This window comes from Physella acuta, unplaced genomic scaffold, assembly GCF_028476545.2.
Source record: "Physella acuta isolate Inbredline_101_S28 unplaced genomic scaffold, ASM2847654v3 ptg000438l, whole genome shotgun sequence".
Lineage (NCBI taxonomy): Eukaryota > Metazoa > Mollusca > Gastropoda > Physidae > Physella > Physella acuta.
In genome coordinates, this window is record NW_026731957.1 from 220,154 (window position 1) to 244,042 (window position 23,889).

The window sequence follows — 23,889 nt, forward strand, 5'->3', positions numbered from 1 at the left end:
TCTACCTCTATTGTACAAAATACGACTGTCTAGTCAATTGTTATGCATTTCAAACACAAATCCAGTAGAGTATATACAAAAATATTACTAGACCTATAATCTGACTACCCTTAGCAAACAACATCTGAATTTCCTAGGCCTCGGAAAATATTCTGACCAACTAAGGCGTATGATAAGTTTCCATTATATAAAATATTTTACAACCACCCCTTGGCAAATAGGTAAATAATTTTAATTGCATGTGTTTTGGATAAATCATGGCACCCATAAACAGAACTACAGAAGGTAAGATTTAATTAGACACACACTACAGACATCCTCTAACTTTACAAGACACGAATACCACGTCTACCATAATGTCCCTTCACAGGCTTAGGTGGGAGAGAAGAAAGACATTCTCCGCTGCCCCTTTCAATACAAACAAGTCAGCAATGGACAGATTGACCACACAATCATAAGTTGCTGCTCTTGCGGATTCGTTTAGGTTTGTTGGCTAGACAAGATACGTCACAGCTAGACAAGACACGTCATAGCTAGACAGCCCAGGTCATAGCTATACAGCCCAAGTAACAGCTAAACAGCCCACGTAACACTCACGTAACAGCTAAACAAGATACGCCACAACTAAACAGCCTACGTCACAGCTAAACAGCCCACGTCACAGCTAAACAGCCCACGTAACAGCTAAACAGCCCATCTAACAGCTAAACAGCTCACGTAACAGCTAAACAGCCCACGTAACAGCTAAACAGCCCATCTAACAGCTAAACAGCTCACGTAACAGCTAAACAGCCCACGTCATAGCTAAACAGCCCACGTCACAGCTAAACAGCCCACGTAACAGCTAAACAGCCCATCTAACAGCTAAACAGCTCACGTAACAGCTAAACAGCCCACGTCACAGCTAAACAGCCCACGTAACAACTAAGCAGCCCATCTAACAGCTAAACAGCTCACGTAACAGCTAAACAGCCCACGTAACAGCTAAACAGCCCATCTAACAGCTAAACAGCTCACGTAACAGCTAAACAGCCCACGTCACAGCTAAACAGCCCAGGTCACAGCTAAACAGCCCACGTAACAGCTAAACAGCCCATCTAACAGCTAAACAGCTCACGTAACAGCTAAACAGCCCACGTCACAGCTAGACAGCCCACGTCACAGCTAAACAGCCCATCTAACAGCTAAACAGCCCATCTAACAGCTAAACAGCTCACGTAACAGCTAAACAGCCCATGTCACAGCTAAACAGCCCACGTTACAGCTAAACAGCCCACGTAACAGCTAAACAGCCCATCTAACAGCTAAACAGCTCACGTAACCGCTAAACAGCCCACGCCATAGCTAGACAGCCCACGTAACACTCACGTAACAGCTAAACAGCCCACGTAACACTCACGTAACAGCTAAACAGCCCATGTTACAGCTAAACAGCTTACGTAACAGCTAAACAGCATAAGTACCAGACAGCAAGACCTATCACAAGAAATAAACTCGGTGGGAAAATATTCTGCCACTTCCCTGTTGAAGTAATCAGGTGGAGACGAAGGGGTTTGTTTGGGCACACACTGCGTACATCAAGTGCCAATAGCACTAGGTTGTTTACACCATGCATCCTTCAAGGTAAGTGAACATTATGTCTCAGGGAACCAGATGGAGGGAGTGGCGGTGATCATGATTTAGAGCACTGATTGCCTGTTCTAATTCCAGCAGGACAGAGAACTTGGGAGTTGTGGTTGCAGCCCCTTCAGCAGGACAGAGAACTTGGGAGTTGTGGTTGCCGCCCCTTCAGCAGGACAGAGAACTTGGGAGTTGTGGTTGCCGCCCCTTCAGCAGGACAGAGAACTTGGGAGTTGTGGTTACAGCCCCTTCAGCAGGACAGAGAACTCTGGAGAGCTGTATTTGTCGTGTCAAACAACCACCACAAGAGAGAACTCCAAAAGAACTGTAGTTGTCGGTACAAACATTCGAGCAGGGCAGATAACCGTAGAGCTGTTTTCTGCTGCCCATACTACAGCAGGACAGGGAACTCCGGCGAGCTGTACTTGGCGGTCCATACATACTGATGAAGCTTTCAATAAGCCACAGTTTCTTAGTTACCTCCCTTAATAACCACTTAAGCACGTTAAAACATGAAAATTTTCCATACTTATGTGGGTTTACTTTGCAGCTGCTGAACTCTTCTTTATTTTAACAAAATAAAAATTAAAGCTTTTTATATTTCGGTTTTAGTTCCACCAAAATCTGCCATGCTAAATTAAGCACGGTCTTTTATTTTTGCAAATGTATCATCAACTAATTATTAGCGAATTAAAAAGCAATGTCAAATAGAAATCCCAAAGTAACGGTCAACCATATGGTAAGAAACACAATGAAGGAGACGAGGTCAATGTGTTTCCCGAATTTTTTGTACTTATTTTTCTTAGGTCGGTGTCGTTGGGTTTCGTTGGCTGTTTTCCGGTGCGAGCCGGACATGGTGTCAATGTTAGGGTTAAAAGGTACGGCGTTGGTTTCCGGATGGTGTTGTATTGTGTCAAAGTCATCGGAGAATTCTATCACTGTATTGTCTTGCTTGCGTTGTGTGGTGTTCTCGTCCTCGGGAAATTGGTTTTCTGACTTCTCTCTCGCGCGCGTTATTTTACTGATGCCGTTACTGAATGATATTTCTGAGATATCTTGAGTGCTCAGCGCAGTGTTGCTGTCACGTCGTGAGTTTTTAAAGCCCTTTACGTGTGTGCGTGGTATTGTACTGATGTTATCATCACGTGGCGTTTCAGCTTTTTCTGTTTCTTTTGCTTGATGCACAGGCCAGGGGTTTTTTACATTGTAGTTTTTAGATTTTGTGAAGAGTGGTATTGTCCTTCTTAAGGCAACGACTTTATTTACAGCTGACATTAAGTTTTCTTTTGCCTTTAAATGGGCGTCCTCTCTCTGGAAAAAAATACCTTTACTAAAAAACAATTCACGTTTAGAGTTGGTTTTGATAATACTAACAGTAAATTGAAATCAATAACTGAAATTTTTGGAGATTTCTTTAGTTTCCTTCGATGTACATAATACATATTTAAATAAAATATCCCATTCAGGTTTCATACCAATGGTAGATGAAATAGTCAAAATTGGAGACATCTACCACTTACCACGTAAATTAGCACAAACCACTTTAAGTAAATATGAGGCGACGTGGTCGTATACTAGAGCATACGACTGCTAACCTGAAAATCTGGGGTTACATCACGGTTCATGTCAGTAGAACGTCCCTGAGTCCACCCGACACTGATGAGCACATGTCTTACATTTGGAAAAGTAAAGGCGGCTTGGCATTGTGCTGAACACACTATCACTTATATATACAGATGTCTCTAAAACAGGTGAACTCTACTTCCCCTGCCCCATAAACTATCAGGTTAGAAAAAGTGCTATTCTTTTTCCTTACTTTAAGAAAATGTGTGAGATAACCGTTACTTATCCTTATCCTCTACCTCTTTACCGTAACCTTAACCTTAAACCTTACCTTAACACTATCACTATCCCTATCCCAATCCCAGTCCCAAAACAAAACCCTATCCCAATCCCTATCCCTATCCCTATCCCTATCCCTATCCCTAACCCTAACCCTAACCCTAACCCTAACCCTAACCCTAACCCTAACCCTAACCCTTACCCTTACCCTTACCCTTACCCTTACCCTAACCTTAACCCTTACCCTTACCCTTACCCTTACCCTTACCCTTACCCTTACCCTTACCCTTACCCTTACCCTTACCCTTACCCTTACCCTTACCCTTACCCTTACCCTTACCCTTACACTTACCCTAACCCTAACCCTAAACCTAACCTTAACCCTAACAGCTTTAAAAAACAAATGAGAGATTTCTACCATAATCGCCTTATACTAAACCAGAGACAACGAGTTACCACTTCAAGATGGTGAAGGAAGACGATGACGATGCTATCGATGACGGTCAGCATGGAGATGACAAGGAGGATGAAGATGTAGAGGGTGACCTTCGGCGTTTTGAGTGAGGAGTTGGGAAGCATGCTGCTGACGATACTCATGTAGACGGTCAAAGCGAGCAGGACGGTGATGCCTGGGAGTGGTGAGTACACGATGTACATACAGAGTATTTTACACACTGGTAAACAGAGAACAATGCACACCACAGTACACTTTATTTCACATAGTATAGTACAAATTAATACACAATTAACAGCACATATTAGTATACAAAGTACAGTAAAATTTAGTACGCTGAGTAGAGTACGTATTAGTACACATAGTACAGTACACAATGGCACACACAATACAATGCACAGTAGTGCACTACAGTACATTTTAGTAAACAGATTGCAATTCACATTAGTATACATAGAACAATGCACATTAGTACAAAATGAACAATACATATTAGTACACAGTTTACAGTTTATATTTGTATAAAGAGTACAGCACACATTGGTACACAGAGAACAATGCACATGAGTATACAACCGTATCTATGGGTACACATTATAGAAATACCCAGTGCTACACAGAGTGTAGTACACTTGAGTACACATACATTGAACAGTACACAATGGTACGAACAGATCATTAGGCGTTACACACTAGTACACAGAGACAATAACACATGAGTACACAGAGAACCGTACACATTAGTGCACATACAACAGGACATACGCTACAGAGAAGCTTACAATCTGGTACTGAACTATTGTGTAATCCTGCTATTATCTTTTAACTGATCGGTAGAAAACTGCTTAATAAATAATAAAAATAAAAACTACTTATATACAGGTCTAAATTTGTAGTGTTATTTAGCATTTGCTCTCTGCTACCCTTGAGAGAAAAAATAACAAATTTTATACCACACCCCTTCATCCCAAGGGCATAATTTTCACGATTTATTTTCCTGTTCTTACTGCTGATTCCAAAGAACAGCAACCCGATTTCTGTTTTTTTCTACTTACCGTATCCGATTTTCTCCCCTGAATCTTCCGGTATTACAAACACCATAAGGTTGAGAAACGACAGGAACACGACAGGGAGGATAATGTCGATTAGCAGAAACGTCGACCTTCTCTTCATCACCAGCCTCATCTAAACATTATCAAACAAAGATTCTTTATTCAAATAAATATTTATTTAACAATTATGTGAACTTTTGAAATACCCCGTGAATATACTGTGTTTTAAAGGATATTCCAATAAGCCACTTTTTAATTAAGTTTAGGGATGAAAAGGTAATCATACATCTGTGTACGTCAGAGGCGAAATAACGAAAACTCATGTCTCTCTCTAGATGTATTTTAAACTGTACGATGTAAGCAGAACATTGTGTTAAGGGAGTGACGGTAGGGGGTGGGAGGGGGGGGGGGTGTCGGCGGTAGGGGTTGTGGGGGTGGGAGGGGGTGTTGATACGGGGGTAATAGAGGGGGTAACGGTAGCGCGGGGGGGGGGGGGGAGATAGCTACACTTTTTCACATCGCTATGACATTTAAAGAAATTGAATTTGAACTCTGAATACTGAATAAAATATAAATTAAGGCTTAGCTGCTTTAATGTCAACTTGATAAGAAGATTGTGGATAGTTTGTTTTTAACGAGTGGTGTGTGTGTGTGGGGGGGGGGGGAGGGTGACCCTACAGTGATTTATCTGTTTGCTATAAATAGATTTTCTTTGATTACACATTTTAAGTTATGTTGTAGCATGTGGTGGATTGGATAAGAACTCAGACGATTAAAAAATATGAATTAATCCTCTTACATCAGAAATGCTTGCGAATCTCGAAAACAAAAAGTAGTTACTGGGATAATCAAGGTATGGTTTAAAACGTTATACGAATGTAAATAAACGTTGATATATTATGTTTTTAATACTAAATGTGACACATTTGTAAATGCACGTGAATGGCTTTGTTAAAAATTATGCGTTCTGTACTAAATATGATAAGATTGTAAATAAGTTATATGGAGGTATACTAAAATTATGCGTTCAGACTAAATATGATAAGATTGTAAATACATTATATGAAGGTACACAAAAATTATGCGTTCTGTACTAAATGTAGCACAAAGAAAAACAAACGTATATATAGACACAATAAATGTGTATGTTCTGTACTCACTTCGAAAGACGACATACTAATCGATTCAGCGTAGAGTGATGACGTGTTGATTGACGTATCAATCAGGTCCCACTGGCCGTTGGTGGTGAAAAAATTGGTGTCGACCTTGTTGGAGTACACCTGGAACTGCATCTCGTCTAGCGTCACTGTCATGGCGACGATCTGAAGGAGTGGATCCAGGCATTGTAAGATATGGTTTTATGAAGTAGTGGATCCAGGCATTGTAAGATATGGTTTTATGAAGTAGTGGATCTAGACATTGTAAGATATGGTTTTACTAAGTAGTGGATCTAGGCATTGTAAGATATGGTTTTATGAAGGAGTGGATCTAGACATTGTAAGATATGGTTTCACAAAGTAGTGGATCCAGAATTTGTAAAAAAATGGTTTCACAAAGTAGTGGATCCAGACATTGTAAGATATGGTTTTATGAAGAAGTGGATCTAGGCATTGTAATAAAAGGTTTTATAAAGTAGTGGATCCAGACATTCTAAGATATGGTTTTATGAAGAAGTGGATCTAGGAATTGTAAGTTATGGTTTTATGAAGTAGTAGATCTAGGCATTGTAAGATATGGTTTTATGAAGAAGTGGATCCAGACATTGTAAGATATGGTTTTATGAAGTAGTGGATCTAGACATTGTAAGATATGGTTTTATGAAGTAGTGGATCTAGACATTGTAATAAAAGGTTTTATGAAATAGTGGATCCAGACATTGTAAGATAAGGTTTCACTAAGTAGTGGATCCAGACATTGTAAGATATGGTTTTATGAAGTAGTGGATCTAGACATTGTAAGATATGGTTTTATGAAGTAGTGGATCTAGACATTGTAAGATATGGTTTTATGAAGTAGTGGATCTAGACATTGTAAGATATGGTTTTATGAAGTAGTGGATCCAGACATTGTAAAATATGGTTTTATGAAGTAGTGGATCTAGACATTGTAAGATATGGTTTTATGCAGTAGTGGATCCAGACATTGTAAGATATGGTTTTATGAAGTAGTGGATCTAGACATTGTAAGATATGGTTTTATGAAGTAGTGGATCTAGACATTACAAGATATGGTTTTATGAAGTAGTGGATCTAGACATTACAAGATATGGTTTTATGAAGTAGTGGATCCAGACATTGTAAGATATGGTTTTATGAAGTAGTGGATCCAGACATTGTAAGATATGGTTTTATGAAGTAGTGGATCTAGGATTTGTAAGATAAGGTTTTATGAAGAAGTGGATCCAGATTTTGTAAAAAAATTGTTTCAAAAAGTAGTGGATCTAGACATTGTAAAATATGGTTTCACTAAGTAGTGGATCTAGACATTGTAAGATATGGTTTTTAAAAAGTAGTGGATCCAAATATTGTAAGATATGGTTTCACAAAGTAGTGGATCCAGATATTGTGAAAAATGGTTTCACAAAGGTGAATGAGGCAGTAACAGCCCTGCTGCTTTCTTTTCGGTCCGGCGCGCTCAGTACTTTGTATCTCCCCCCTCCCCTCAACACCCTCCCCACCCATATCATTATATCCGGCTTGACACCCACAAATCACATGCAGACACCAAAATCACAAGAAACACACGTGATTGTACTACTAATAATATGGATACTTTTCTTCTAAGATCTTTTGTCCTAGCATAATGTTTCCTGTCACCACACACACACACACACAGACACGGGCACAGACACGGGCAGAGACACACACACACATATATATATATATATATATATATATATATATATATATATATATGTATATATATATATATATATATATATATATATATATATATATATATATATATATATATATATATATGGGTACGCGTACTTTAGACCCAATGTGCTTTGAACATAATTGCTTTGACAACAGCGGGGCTTTGTCCACAGGTGTTTTGTCTACAAAGGGTCCATTTGATTTGGATTAAATTAATAGGGGACAAAAAGTTGCGTAATTATTTTTTTTTATGTGCGGCGTAATTTAATAACATAATTATTCGCCATGTATAGATACACGTCAAACGTTGCAGCTGTCCATAAAACCAAAACGTGATACAACTATTTTGAATAGATTTTTACATATTTTACAGAAATGCTTTTTTTTTTAAAATTTAACCATTTTGAGAGCAATTGTTAGAGATAAACAGAGAAACTGAAATATTTGTGTGCAATTACACATCAATTATTTAGTACCCATAAAAATATTACTTTTTTGACATTAGAGGCACATTTATTTAATTTTATCGTTTATATGTGCATCTTATTGTTAGGTATTTATTTCCGAAACTTTGTACTGTTCGTATTATTAATTAAAATTAAAATTTACTTTTTTGAAAATTGTAATTTCTATTAATGGAAACTCAGAAGAACCTTTCGATATTCAATTGTAATAATTGTATCATTAATTTGAAAATTAAACAACCGTTTGTTATGTTATTATTATAAAAAACTATTATAAAATATAAGCTTATATGGTGGGAGCCACTATGTTCAAAGCACCTAAGACAATACATTAATAGCAAGGCTTTAAATACAATAAAATAATATAATAAAAACATTTTATTTTTTAGATACACGACTATAATGTTTTTTTTTTCGAAATAACTAAAACTTTTATCTTAAAATGCTCTCATTTTTAGTGTATAGAAGATGGTTATTAAATTAGTTACTTTTTATCTGAAATTTCAAAAATATAATAGTAAGTCTATGATTAAGGTTTCAATAACGGAGAGACCTTGTCGACTATGAACCAGCTAGCTTGTAATTTTTGAGTCCACATGTGATAAGAACATAATTAAAATCAATTTAAAAAACAAACCAACGAAACGATTCTGATTACGTTTACCAGAAATTACAATGATTCCTCTATAATATCAATCAGACAAGACAGGGTTAATATCTAGATCAAAACTCTTTCATTCGGGCTATCTGGGTCAGAACACAACAGGGAGTCGACCTCACGTGCTCGCTGCCAAACAATGGGTCAGGCAGTTATCGTTATTCAAAACATCATGTGGCCTGATTTATCTCGCTTGATACAGTTCGTCAAAATCACATGAGGTGTGAATCGATTTTATTTCATGCTAATAGGTTAATAATAAGAGGATATGATAAAAACAACTTACAGTGCATGAAAAAAATGGGGCAATGCTTAGACCGCTTTGTCAAAAGATTTACTTCGGGTGCGGTTTTAAAACTTAATTGAATTTGCCGTGAGTTATTGAATTTAGTAATTACAAAACCACAATCAATCATACATAATATTAATATGGAATTAGTTGTTGCAGAGAACATGACATTATTAGAATTTTTTGTATTGGCAACCACAGGCGGCTCTATGGGAGGTATGTCGGGGCTCAGCACCCCACCTGTTATTCCAAGTTGGCCGTATACTTTGTTAATTGTATTCATTATCTCAGCCTGAACAAAATATACGTATAATAGTTGGCAATTTAAGAAACATTATTAGAATATATATATATATATATATATATATTTATATATATATATATATATATATATATATATATATATATATATATATATATATATATCTTCACCACAAACTTTGCGAAATATTTTGCCTCAAACGAACCTTCTATAAAGAGATAAAATAGAAATAGTTTGTCTGACACAGTGGCGTCGCTAGGGCGGGTGTCACCCTGTGTGGCATCACACGGTGTCACCCCACCACCTCCCCCCCACCCCCAGAAAAAATGAATAAATAAATAAAATAAAATCTACAAAGGCCTATATGTATATAGTTTTTATTGGTGTCATCCCCTCACATTTTGCCTAATGGCGTCAGGTTGTGCCCCTCGCGACACCTCTGGTCTAGTCTAAACAATTCCGTTAGCTTTAAGCCGCCATGACCTGCCTGTCAAAACTTACTTTTATAATGCAGACCTGCATGTCAAAACTTTTATAATGCAGACCTGCGTGTCAAAACTTACTTTTATGATGCAGACCTGCGTGTCAAAACTTTTATAATGCAGACCTGCGTGTCAAAACTTACTTTTATAATGCAGACCTGCGTGTCAAAACTTACTTTTATAATGCAGACTTGCGTGTCAAAACTTACTTTTATAATGCAGACCTGCGTGTCAAAACTTTTATAATGCAGACCTGCGTGTCAAAACTTACTTTTATAGTGCAGACCTGCGTGTCAAAACTTTTATAATGCAGACCTGCGTGTCAAAACTTACTTTTATAATGCAGACCTGCGTGTCAAAACTTACTTTTATAATGCAGACTTGCGTGTCAAAACTTACTTTTATAATGCAGACCTGCGTGTCAAAACTTTTATAATGCAGACCTGCGTGTCAAAACTTACTTTTATAGTGCAGACCTGCGTGTCAAAGGGGTAGTTGGTCAAGTCCAGCTCACATGAGGTCAGGAACAGGGAACCAGGCACCCACGTCACGTGACCTTGGCTTGTTAGGAAGATCGGGCTAAAAATAGACGGTCTTCATAAGAGTTCCACAATTCATCTGGTTGATTGGTTTGTTATAAATCATGTGTATATGTGTATGTGTATGTTACCAGTTATTGTAATTGAGAAATGTTACAGGGTGTTACTTGATTTTTAATGTAATGTTATTTCATTCCCTTAAATTGTATGGTATTATATAAAAATAAATTAATAATAAAATTTTTAAAATATTTAAAACCATCATATATAGGCCTATAATTTTCAAACCTTAACCTATTTTAAACACTTGTATATAAGCAATTATTTAAGTAGAAAAAAGTTTGGGTGGTTATAACACAATGTTGAATGAAACATTTAATAGAGGGATTTCTTTCAAACTTGGTTCACGCATATATGATAACAAATCAGAATATCTCTTTTCAACACTTGCGCCCAAGATACATGGGCTAGATAAAGTAGAGTTCGTTTGTTTCAATGACCACGGCATAAGAAGGGATTGTGTGGTGAGGGTGAGCACTAAGCCTAGTCACTTATGTTTCCCTAACGTGAGTCAGGTACCTATTAAAGCTGGGTGGACTCAGATACGTCTTGAAGTTACGAGTCCAGACCGAGATTCGAACTCGAGACCTTCGGGCTTTCAACCAACGCTCTACTATTCGACCACAACGTTCAATAAAATAATTAATACTAAAAAAATATGAAATTTGGCATAAACAACAGACACAAGTTAAAGGATTATGGGGTAACATCTGAAAATTAAACGTAGGGAATTAGAAGACGGAACTGGTTGAAAAAAAATTGTAGGAAAAAAATTAGAAAAAAAGGAATGAGAATAAAATAGAGTTAACTAAATAAAACATAAAGGTTCAAAAAGTAGGCTATAAATACAGTCAACACGATTTAAAGAATCTAATACAATGAGCTGTGGACAAAACTAAAAAAAATGAAACTCATCAAAGCCATTATAAAGACAGTAGTGTAATACACAGAATTTAAATGTCATATCGAAAATTATACGAAGACAATGATAAAACAAAGATAGTCAAACGTAAAGATAATACGAAGATAGGAAAAATTAATTATAAAACGAAATTACGAAGACATAATGATTAAAGTAAGTAGGAAGACATATTAATACAACAAAGATAGGAAGATGTAATGATAAAACGAAGATAGGAAGGCGAAATGATAAAACGAAGATAGGAAGACGGTAAAGCGAAGTTAGGCAGACAATGATAGGAGTTGCACTATTATAAGACGAAGATAGTAAAACATATTGAGAACCTTAAGCCACGCAGACTACACGAAAAGAGAGGGTTTGAGACCTGAAATCATCAGCAAACGGGTCCCTGTCTCCCAAGGTGTTCATGACCACGACCCTGGGTCTCCAGATGTCTTGTGGGACGGGGTGAATCACGGCCTGGCCTCCATATTGGGCTGGATCCCAGACTAAATTCTGGAATTTAAAAAGTTGAAGTTTCCTCAAATTCTTTATGTTGTTTTTGATTTAATAAAACAACATGACTCTAATGTTAATGTGCACTTTCACTTTTTACAAGAGTGGTTTCGTCAAACACGCTTAATTAAATATCATTGTAATTTTTAAAGTATTTTTTAATAGATTTCAATCTTTATATGTATATATATATATATATATATATATATATATATATATATATATATATATATATATATATATATATATATATATGTATACATATATATAATTTTCTTTCTTTAATTTCAACAACAAAAATATTAATTCAAAATTATTAATATATCATTCTTCAAAAATACAACACGTATGCATTCTAAAATATCACAAAATACTGACCTCATCTGTCCATCTCAACACCAGAAAACCGTTGCAGGTAAAGCTCTGCTGGACATCGTTGAGCTCCACAATGGACACGAGTTCAAACGCCACGTGAACGACGAGGACAGCCGACTGGTTGACCACTGGTCTAATTCGAGGGTTGTAGCTCGAGCTGGCCAGCTTGTCTTTGAAGATCTCCACGGTGTTGCTGTACGACTCGCCTTTCACTTTGTGGAAACACAGACTCGACAAGAGCTCAAGACACAAGCAGCTGAGCAGTAAAAACATGGCTGTGCCTGGGACTCAATCTCAGAACTGTGTTGGCGTGTGCTGAAGCGTTCAACCACCAAGCGAATAGTTCCCGTGTACTTGGCAAGGGTTCAACAAATGACAACTCGCAATTAAGAGTTATCGGAACTATTTTTACGAATCGAAGTGGGGGTCGTATATTGGGAACTATTCAACCGAGTGTGTTCAACCGGAGTGCGGTCGTTGGTCAAGAAACAGAGCATAACGTATTATTTACTTTTTATGTTAACTTTAAGCGGATGTTACAGTTAGGTCCAGTGCTTAAAAGTTATTTAATATAAAAAAAGAAATAGTATAGGAAACAGCCTTCAGTTGAATATAATATTGTTATAACAATGCAAATGTCTAATTATTTTTATGATATTAATGTATGAATGCATTATTATTTTGGTTTACAATCTCATTCACATTATGCAAAGCTGTTATATTTTAGTGAAATACATCATCATTGTTTAAAGCTGTACAACTCACATTGTTATAAAAAAAAGTCTAAGCCAGTTATTCTAAACCTCTTTTGATGTACCGAACCCTAACAGTTTAATATACACATTCACCGAACCTTTCTTAAAAGTTCTATCGTCAGAACAGACAAAATCGGATCGTGAATTACGATTCAAGTGTGTACTTAGATCTCTGCCGAACCCCTGAGATTGACTCACCGAACCACTGGGGTTCGATCGAACACCGCCTAAGAACCCCGAGTCTAAACCCCAATCGCATTTCCAGACTGAATTCTAAACCTACCCCCGTCACTAATCAAACTGTTAATTCGTCTTATCACTCATACATATACAACTAAATACGATACTGTTTTATCTTCTCGGCGAGTATTCAACAGAAGAACCATAACACGATATAAATGTTTTTTTTTTGTATCGATTCAAAGCGCATGACAGAGCCGAGGTCTCCAGTTACTTTTCAATGGGCTCTTCTAAACGGCTACACCCCCAACGCGGCATACTCGACCCCCAGCACAATACTTTGTGTATACTGGGGTAAATTAATACCCTTTAATAATTATAGGTCTTATCTAGTATAACAGGACACCGCTAATTAAATATCCACCTTGTAAAATCAATGAGGTGGAATATAAATAAATGTTAACCATTCACTCCTGAAGACTTAACTAACGTCAATCCTTCGAGGGGTACACACATATCCCCTCCCACTTATCTTAGAGCTAAAACATCCCCACCTCCCTCCTCCCTACTTCCAGTACTACACAAACATCCCCTACTCCAAACTACACAAACATCCCTTCCTCCCTCCTCCAAGTACTACACAAACATCCCTTCCTCCCTCCTCCAAGTACTACACAAACATCCCTTCCTCTCTTCTCCAAGTACTACACAAACATCCCTTCCTCCCTCCTCCAAGTACTACACAAACATCCCTTCCTCTCTTCTCCAAGTACTACACAAACATCCCTTCCTCCCTCCTCCAAGTACTACACAAACATCCCTTCCTCCCTCCTCCAAGTACTACAAAAACATCCCTTCCTTTCTCCTACCTGTACTACACATTTTAAAAGTGTGGATCCTTTTTTCCCAATCAACATGTCTTACTCATTAGCAGATTTGTTATTTTTGGTTTCATAATTTCATTCACTTGAAACTTTGAAATACAAACAAACTCATAACACGTCTACGCTCGTGCAACACACACAGACATAAACAAACCACTTATGCCCGTACCGCTAAATACTATATATATATATATATATATATATATATATATATATATATACATATGTATATATATATATATATATATATATATACATATATACATGTGTGTGTGTGTGTGTGCGTGTGTGTAAACCCAAAGGCTTGGAAAACACATGCGTTATTGTGTAGAGCATAGGATTGCTTAGCAAAACTAAATTCTGTAAAAAGACTACCTGATTAGCCTAGCATGAACTGGAAATCACTCTTTCTATAAATTAATAGCTGTTGTGATCTACAATAATAAATATAATATTTTAATCATATTAATTTTGGATACAGTTTTTTACAATATTTTTTCCACAACTGCATTTGTTATTGTGATTTCCAAAATAAGGTTTTAAACAAACTGTAAAACGTTTAGTATACTAATATAAAGCATGCTATCAACCCACTTACCTCAAGTAATCAATGGTTATTCATTCAGGCGTACCATCTTCGATGGCCTATGTCAAGGATATCATACTGGGGTAATTAAAGACCGAGAAAGATGACACTACTTGACTTTGTTAAAACATTCAAGTGTCTAAGTGAAGTGTGTCAAGTTGATTATAAAACAGTTATTGAAAAAGAACAATTTATAATAAGTTTAAAATGCACTGTAAATAAAATAAAATAATTTCTTTTATAAAAACATCGTCTCTAAACTGTGTAAGCGATCTGTTATTAGCGACCAATGCTTTTATTTAAGCAAGGAAGTTTAATTTTTTTTTAAACTTCATTTTCAGCTATTTGTTTTATTAAATTCTTTTTAGTAATTTGTTCTTAATGAGACTGACACTATTAACGACTAAAATATTATTTTCAAAACACGATCAGTATCTCAAAATCTCTAAAAGACAATTATCTGCCTCTTCAGGCATAAATCTATCCATCCGTGACCAAGATCTTATCGTCGTATAAACGTTAATCAGTAATCGCTTGAGATTGATTATAATATCTCACCTTTTATATTGAATGTTGAAATCTTTATATTACTTCTTAATTATAAATTTAATATCAAATGTGATTAAATACTAAACAGTCTTACATTATAATCAAAGACAAACGTATGTGGAAAGTTTGAACGGAATTGCTACGTTACAATTTAGTCAAGTTAAGTTACAAGATTGGCATCAAACTCACAAATAAACAAACACACATAGAGACAGACATTGTGAACTAAATAAAAAACCTAGTAAAAACAACTAGGATAGAGACAGAGCCAGACTTGTTAAGACTATTTACAAGGTTTTATTGAATTTGCTCCTTCGTCATGTCGTCATAGATCGAAATTGGCGGGCGAAATTTCGACCACTTCTAATTTACCGAGTTGTTCTAAAGTTGGCACGTGGATCAAGACTGAATTGTCTGTTAAATTATAAATTATATGAATAAAATTGAACAAGAACTGCTCCATTTAAATGTGTGCTTTATTAAGAAAATACATTACATGTTGTATACACATTAAAAACGTATTATATTTTAAATAAATGTTAGTAAACAAAGACAGCAAGGCACTATTTCGTAAAATGGACGGCGTTCTGCTATTACTCGAAAGTCTCGAGTTCGCTTCCCGGTTCAGATAATGGACTGTAAGACGTCCCTGAGTTCACCCAGCTTTGATAGGTACCTGGCTATCCATTGGGAAATTATATGCAGCTTGGTATAGAGTTGACCACACTATCACTTCACATGCGAAGGTCAAGAAACATATGAAATCTATTTCATTTGCACAATGGATCTGTAAGTTCGAAAGAGGAGCTTAACTGAACTAATTACTTTAAAAAATATCTGATACATAGTGGAAAATAACTGACGCAAATGTAAATATCACTGCAAGACACCGAATAAACCAGTGGCTAAGAGTAAAAACAAACGTAATTTTTTTTTACTGTAGTTTCAATGAACTTACGAGTAATTGAAATCAGATTCGTTTCTGTAACTGGTTTAATTGTTATGATTATAAAATTTATTTTAGAAAACCGTTTGTATCTTTTATGAAAAATAGAAGATAACACTTATTTTATAAAAAGACTTGATAATATTGACTTTATTATGCTGCTTAAACGTGTACATTCATTACTTCACCCACCTCCATGACATATTCCATAGATATAAAACAGTTCATTTGTAATCATACAGCCAACTAAATCAACAGAAATTTTGTAGGTTTTTAAAAAAATCACTCATTTATTTTTATAATATTAATTATAATGCGAATTTGGAGTTTATAATATAACAGACAAATTTGTACATCGATGATATAGTGACCAGTTAATCCTCTTTCTAAATAACTATACGTAAACTAAAAATCAAATGCTAAAAAATATTGTAATACAATGACATTTAAAGCTCTTTTTTACTTTCTCGTATATACGAAGTATAGAGAAAGTCTTGTAATCGTGCAAAACAAAAATCGAGATTTTTGCAAATCTCGACGTTTTACACCTCACTGATACGGAAAAACATAATTTTGCTATCTTGTCCGTATGTCTGTGTGTCTGTCTGTCTGTCTGTGTGTGTGTCTATTTGTAGTAATAGATCTAATTCTCTACCTTCTATCAAATTTTGAGTAATTTTCGTTGACCGGAAGTACTAATTTACGCTATTTCCGATTTCTCAAAAAACGCAAGTAAATTTATAAAGTACTAATAATATTGCGCACTATTATGCACATTTTGTTTCGGCGTTTGTTTGGTGCGCAATGTTTTTTTCTATGAGATTCTATTCTATTTTAAAAAGTTTAAGTAATTAAAAATCATGTCTACATTCCAAGTTATATAAGAATATTCGAGAAAGTTTAGGGGAGATCACTCCCGGTTTATTTAAAAATATAACAATCTAAAAGGCGATACTGAACAGGAATCCAAGAGTCACACCTATCCAAATAATAAAAAATATCACAAAGGAAATCAGGTCAATATGTTTTCCAATTAACTTGTATTTATTCACCTTTGGTTTTTGCGGGCTATCGTCCTGGGTTTGTCTATCTTCCGTTTCTCCGTGCTGAAATTTGGCATCGTCAAGTTTGGAAAAGTCGTTCGTTAGTGACTGTTCTTCCTGTGGTTTAGCATCATTTCTTGATAGATTTTCCATACGGGCAGTGGCCGTTCTAAAGTAGTTGACTTTCTTCAAAGCAGATCTGAAATTTGCCTTTGCTTTCAGGTGTGCTACTTCTCTCTAGGACACAGAAAGTATCAATAAATAATATTATGATTGTTTTTATTTAATAAGAACTATATATATATATATATATATATATATATATATATATATATATATATATATATATATATATATATATATATATATATATATATACCACTTTGCAGTTTCTAAAACTTACCTCTTCTAGGTTGTGTATAAAGACGATGACGATACTAACGATGACTGTCAACATTGAGAAGATAAGAAGGATGAAGAGGTAGAGGGTGAGCCTTGGAGTAGTTGAGGAAGAGCTGGGCAACAGGTTGCTGACGATACTCATGTAGACGGACAGTGCCAGTAGGACTGTGATGCCTGGAAATATTGTGGTAACATTTCAAATAATGGCTTCAAGGTATAAAAAACAATCAATAATATATTTACATTTCAATCACTCCACACCAATGCGTCGCATATAGAAGGGATGTGCTACCGCCACCCAAACTAAGCGCAATACGGGCGCTCTGTTAATGATATATTTATGATTAAATAGTGATTCCCTTATCAAACCTAAAGGCACTTGATTTAAAAAAAAGTATCATGTCGTTAGTAAATCTGAAAAGCTTTTAAAACACACACACACACACACACAAACTTCATATATATATTAGCATGAAATTAAGATTTAAACAATACAGGGATAAGATTAAGTAAGTTTTATTGTATTTCAGGAGTTAATTTATGTTTTAAATTTTAATAACAATTTGTAGACACGTTATATTTAAATTCTAATGACTTTTTACTTTATTAACAAATTTCTATCATCAAGCAGGCCATCACTAATCTTTTTAAACAACTAGACCTTTAAATCTAAAAATAAATCTCAACACTTTACCGTATCCGACTTTCTCCCCTGAGTTGACTGGTATAAAAAACACCAGAAGGTTGAGAAATGACAGAAACACAACTGGGAGTATGATGTTTATTAGAAGAAAATTTGGTCTTCTCTTCATCACAAACGTCACCTGTTTTTACAGCATTACAATTTTAAAAAAATGAGTTAATTTTTAATTAATTTAAATACAATGCAATAATCTAAAGTACATAATAATATTTTCGTTTTCTAATTGTGTGAATGTAAAAAAAATGTTACGTTAAATTTAATGATTGTTCAACGGAAGCTAGAATCGGCAGAAATCAATGCCTAGACAATACATTCACGGTGCTGTGTCTAACGTATCTATTCTTGTCTGGATCTATTTTTTTCCCGATCACTACGTGTAGCTAACCGCTTAGAGAAGGGGGACAGCTTTGATAAGTCGTGCCAGAACCAAAAAGGTGATTATCCGGTCTGTGATTTAGAGCACACGTCTAAGGAGATCATGCGGTTAAACGTGTTACTTGGTCAAGGTTGTATTTGGGGTCGTTGAAAATAGCTCCGTGCCACAATGGAAAGATCAGGGGGGGGGGGGGTGGTAGCCTGAGGGTCTATTTTATGTCTCAATGTTTGAAAAAAGAGGGAAAATTTAAATTGTCGTATAATGTGTATCTCAATATAAAATATTGCAATACAACTGGTTCAATTCGTTTGGCTTTAAAAAAATAAATGAATAACATAATGCGCAATATTTTATTTTATTTTTTTGGAATGGACTTATTTATTTATTAGTTATACATTTACTCATATGTTTAAAAGATAAAGCGATTTCATATTAAACAGTTGTTCTAATACTTAAATTTTAAATAAAATGATTCACACTATCGTCTCCTTGAACATTTTGTCTTTGTCAGGTAACCACCAACACGAGTATTTTATCAACACAATGACACACCTCGATGGAAGACATGTACAGAGATCCTGTGTTGAGAATGGACGTTTTCATGCTAGTGTCCAGTAGCTCCCACTCGCCGTTCTTGGTGAAGAAGGTCAAGCCCATGTCGGTGGACATTGTTTTAAAACTCATCTCGTCAGAGGACAACGTCATGGCAACAAACTGTCAGGTGATGCCAACAACAAAAATACATAGTCCAAAAGAATCTTCAAGACTTTAGTCAATAGGGCTGGTAAGTAGGTCACCAACGAGTTCTTTCGCTCATGGAGGTTTCATTGAGCCGTAGAACTGGTTGTTGACCTACTTACCTGCCCTATTGCTTAAACATTGTTTGAAGTTTAACATCTAAGTATTTGTTAGGGTAGGGTGGTCTTTTACACCTAGCTTCTAACAGTTAAATTAAAAGTGGTTCGAACAAACTGTCTAACACATCAGATTGGCAAATAGCAGAACAAAACACAATAGAGCAAGAAATGTGAAAAAAAAGGCGGAGATGGATAGTACATACTTTTAGAAAACAGGCAACAAGTATTAAGTTGTAAAATACTTTATGCTCTAATATGAACGTGAATTGGTAGAGCTTGGGAGTAGGAAGCACGATAAAAGAAGACAGATGGAGGGGGGGGGGGGGGGAAATGCAGTGCTGGAAATTACAATTTAGTAAATCTGTTTATCAGTTATGTAGTATTTGTAAATTAATTAAGGGATCTTCAAAAATAATATGTAGTTAGCTAAATCAAAGAAACAAATAGCAATGTTTTTTTTTCTCTTTACTTGTATTGTGCAGGTCTGGTGGTCGAATGGGTAGTCTGTTAGGTCCAGCTCACAATAGGTTGCAAACAAAGACCCAGGTATCCAGTAGATCCAACCATCGCTTGACACAAACACAGGGCTGGAATATTCGGACATGGGTCATTTTGTGGTTACTAGCATGGGACGATATATTCGGACATGGTTCATTTTGTGGTTACTAGCATGGAATGATGTCCTATGCATGGGTCATTTTGTGGTTACTAACATGGGACGATATATTTGGACATGGGTCATTTTGTGGTTACTAGCATGGGACCAAATATTCGGACATGGGTCATTTTGTGGTTACTAGCATGGGACGAAATATTCGGACATGGGTCATTTTGTGATTAATGACACGGGGTATGGGATGGCGCAACCTAGCGGTGGAGCGCTAGACTGCTAACGCTAGAGTCTCGATCATTGTTTGGTAACTAACATTGGGGTGACATATCCGGCATTAATCACTATCTACATGGTGCGATGTTCTAAACTTGCCAATACACTGAGGTACATTGATTGGACAGTAGAAGTAAGCGGGGCCTACAATGGCTCAACTAAATAGAGCTGCCCAAATCAAATATGTGTAGAAGTGTGTTGGCAGTCTTTACTTTATCTCCTTTGAGAGATTTAGTGAAAAGGTAAGAAGTAGAATTGATCTATTCTTTAAAACAAATGAAAATTCGTAATTCCTACTAACATTTTCGCAGCTGCCTTTATAAAATAGCTCTCAATTTATTTTTACCACTCTTTCCAGGTTAAGAGTTTTATAATAAATTTTATGTAAAATATAAACCAAAAGGAAATTTCAATATTATTTTGTTAAACTTGTTCTCAACTGCAATCTCAATATGAGCCACATATATACCTAATCTGACTATCATCCCGCCTACATTACCGCTATCTACCACACACCCACCTGTAATCATCCTTGAAGGGATCTCTGTCCTTTAAAGTATTCATCACGACAACACGAGGTCTCCAGATGTCCTCAGGAAACGGATGCAGGACCTTCTGACCACCGTACTGGCTGGAGTTCCAGACCAGGATCTAAACACGAAAGTCATTGACACAATGTACACTAGGCCTATATGGAACATAAAACACAAGCTATTGAAGTAAGGCTAAAATGATACACAAAAAATTGGAATGATCTGAAAACGCTACTATATTTTGAAAACATTAATGTTTCACACATCAACGGAGAGAATACATTATCTCTCTCTATATATGTATGTGTGTGTGTGTGTGTGTGTGTGTGTGTGTGTGCGCGTCTGTCTGCTTGTCTGTTTTGAATGCATTATTACTCATTTCATGCATTCGTCAAAATCTTTGGAAAGTTTTTTGCGAATTTTCCTGGGAAGGTTTGTGTGAAATTAACATTTTAATTTTGGAGGATCGGCGCATAGGGAGGGTGCATTTTTGGGTCAAAGTTCAAAGTACAGACGCCCCGACGTTCGGATGCTACAATGTCTCCCCGTACTCCCACTGATTAAATATAGCGTTTACGTTCGTTTTAAAGAGCGCCCTCTATTTTAGATATGCAGGGCTACTATAATCGCGAACTACATTCGTGTCCGTTGGCGTCCCGGTGGTCGGGTTAGATCGAGCACACTAGGCTCCATTGTAATCACTATGGCGCTTACATTTGTTTTATAAAGCACCCTTTGTTACGGACATTACATTTATTGACTAAACCGAACCAGTTAAAGCACCAGCGCCCTGCGGTAGTGTAACCGGTATCTCACTAAAGCGCCCTCGACGACCCTGACACCTCGGCGGTCGCTGATCTATGTTCTACATCACTATTACAGAGTTTGATTAACGTACACTTAAGGCATCCATAAAACAAGCACAGGGGTGGTAGTGTGGACTTCTTCTTCTTCTTCTTCGTTCTTAATTTTTAGTGTTGGGAGGGATCGAGCCATATCTGCCAGAGGGTTTGAACTCGAGACTTTTTCGAATTTATCAACCATGAGCTTTACCGACTCGACCACGCCGACCCCGTAGTGTGGACAAACACGCGGACTAACTTCTAAGATTTTGTATGGGGCCGGCGATGTTTACACTTAGATAAATCCGTTTTAGAAAACATGGTCAAACTTCTAAAAAATAGACGAGTGGTAACGTGTTGATGAACATTTTCGTATATACGACTAGATTGCAGCAACGCGCTCGATAGTAGGAAACTATAAAATGTCTTTGATTAGCCCGTGAAAAATCAAATGTTATGAATCATCGGCGACAATAGAATATGCGAAGAGAGCTCTGTATTGGCGGAAGCTAATAATAATTTAGAAAAAAATGGAAACGCCGTTTTAATTTAACTTCATTTTAAAAAACCGTTAATATATCGGATTCATACAATTCTTGTTCTTTTAGCTGCTGTTTACTTTTAATTTTTTATTTTTTGGAGACATAATAGTATGTCAATAGTTACAATAAAACAATAATTAGCTCAAGTTTCATTATTTTCAAACGTATCGTTCCTTAGGCTATAGCAAACACGACTTAAACTAATGGAATTATGGCCAATGGACACTTTGTCACTATTATTCTCTAAAATATAACTATATAATTGTATTATCTGCTTTTTATTAACGTATTAAATTTCAATTACGAACTAAAAATACCTCATCTCTCCAGTAGAAAGCAAGGAAACCATTGCAGGTAAAACTCTGCTGGATGTCATCGACTTCAACTATAGACACGAGTTCGAATCCCACTTGAACTTCTAGAACAGCTGACTGTTTCAGTATGGGTCTCACTTTAGGATTATAATTCGAGCTGCTCAGTTTTTCATTAAATAAATCCAGAGTTGCCGAATACTCCTGTCCTAGAGTTCTACTAATTTGCAGGAGAAATATCAACACAATAACGATAGTGTTGATTCGTTTTGTAGTAAACATCACGACTATTGATACAGCTAAGCTAGATACACTGAACAATTGTCAGTACCATATCTAAGTGTGGCTGTTATTGTTCTGCCTCAGTGGTTACCGACTTATCAATGTCAGTGTTGATCTACGCCCCACGCCAGTCTATGATTGTTCATTCATGTGTGTCGCTGATTGGGCCGACACAGAACAAATGATTCGGGGGTAAAAATAGTGTACGCATTGAGTTCATATGTTCTTATAAATTAATTTTTTTAAAGCTTGAAAGAAAAAGCTTTTAAATGCACACAAAAAAAAAGGAGAAAAAACTGCTTTTGTTTAAAAATACAAAATAATTTTTGGCTAAAATAGGTAATAAATCATAATATCATTGCATTTGTTCAAAAAAAAAAAAACAAGTTTATTTTTATTATTTTCATTGCATTTAAATGTTTAAAAAAGCAACTTTATTTTTGTTTTATGTTTCATATTTTAATAAATATAAATGTGGAAACTTAATAAGTAAGTCAATATTTCGTTTTTAGAAACAATTATTAGGCATCTGTGTAAGAACAAATAAAAATATTTCTTTTAAAAACCCGATCAATATCTAGCGATCCGTAAATATAATCATCTGCACAATCTTTGCTTTGTTTAATAAACCTTTATTCGGCCCTGAGATCTCTTTCATACTGTAATGACCAAATTGTTTATTAAAGAAAGCAAGTTCGTTTTATTTTCTTATTTCTAGTTTATTTTAACAAAATGTTTTTATACTGCATTCAAAAGTTTATTTTAACAAAATGTTTTTATACTTGTTTTATTTACCACATTTTAGCAAGTCTTTCTAAA

General features: G+C 35.9%; 2 protein-coding genes across 2 annotated transcripts; both read right to left on the reverse strand.

Moving 5' to 3' along the window:
- Positions 1-4,023: 4,023 nt before the first annotated feature.
- On the reverse strand, positions 4,024-12,666 carry LOC131942994 (acetylcholine receptor subunit beta-like 1; the record flags this gene model as incomplete). The annotated part of the gene is made up of 6 exons (XM_059303001.1): positions 12,397-12,666; positions 11,888-12,018; positions 10,464-10,581; positions 6,129-6,290; positions 4,972-5,101; positions 4,024-4,091 (listed from the first exon to the last, which is right to left on the reverse strand). Coding segments are annotated over exons 1-6 (879 nt in total), but the record flags the coding sequence as incomplete, so codon positions are not given.
- Positions 12,667-17,219: 4,553 nt separating this feature from the next.
- On the reverse strand, positions 17,220-23,148 carry LOC131942995 (acetylcholine receptor subunit alpha). Its single transcript, XM_059303002.1, has 7 exons — positions 22,795-23,148; positions 21,081-21,211; positions 20,144-20,261; positions 19,370-19,531; positions 18,433-18,562; positions 17,740-17,912; positions 17,220-17,573 (listed from the first exon to the last, which is right to left on the reverse strand). Exons 1-7 carry the CDS (start codon positions 23,068-23,070, stop codon positions 17,235-17,237), a joined length of 1,329 nt encoding a protein of 442 aa, XP_059158985.1. The 5' UTR covers positions 23,071-23,148; the 3' UTR covers positions 17,220-17,234.
- Positions 23,149-23,889: the final 741 nt, after the last annotated feature.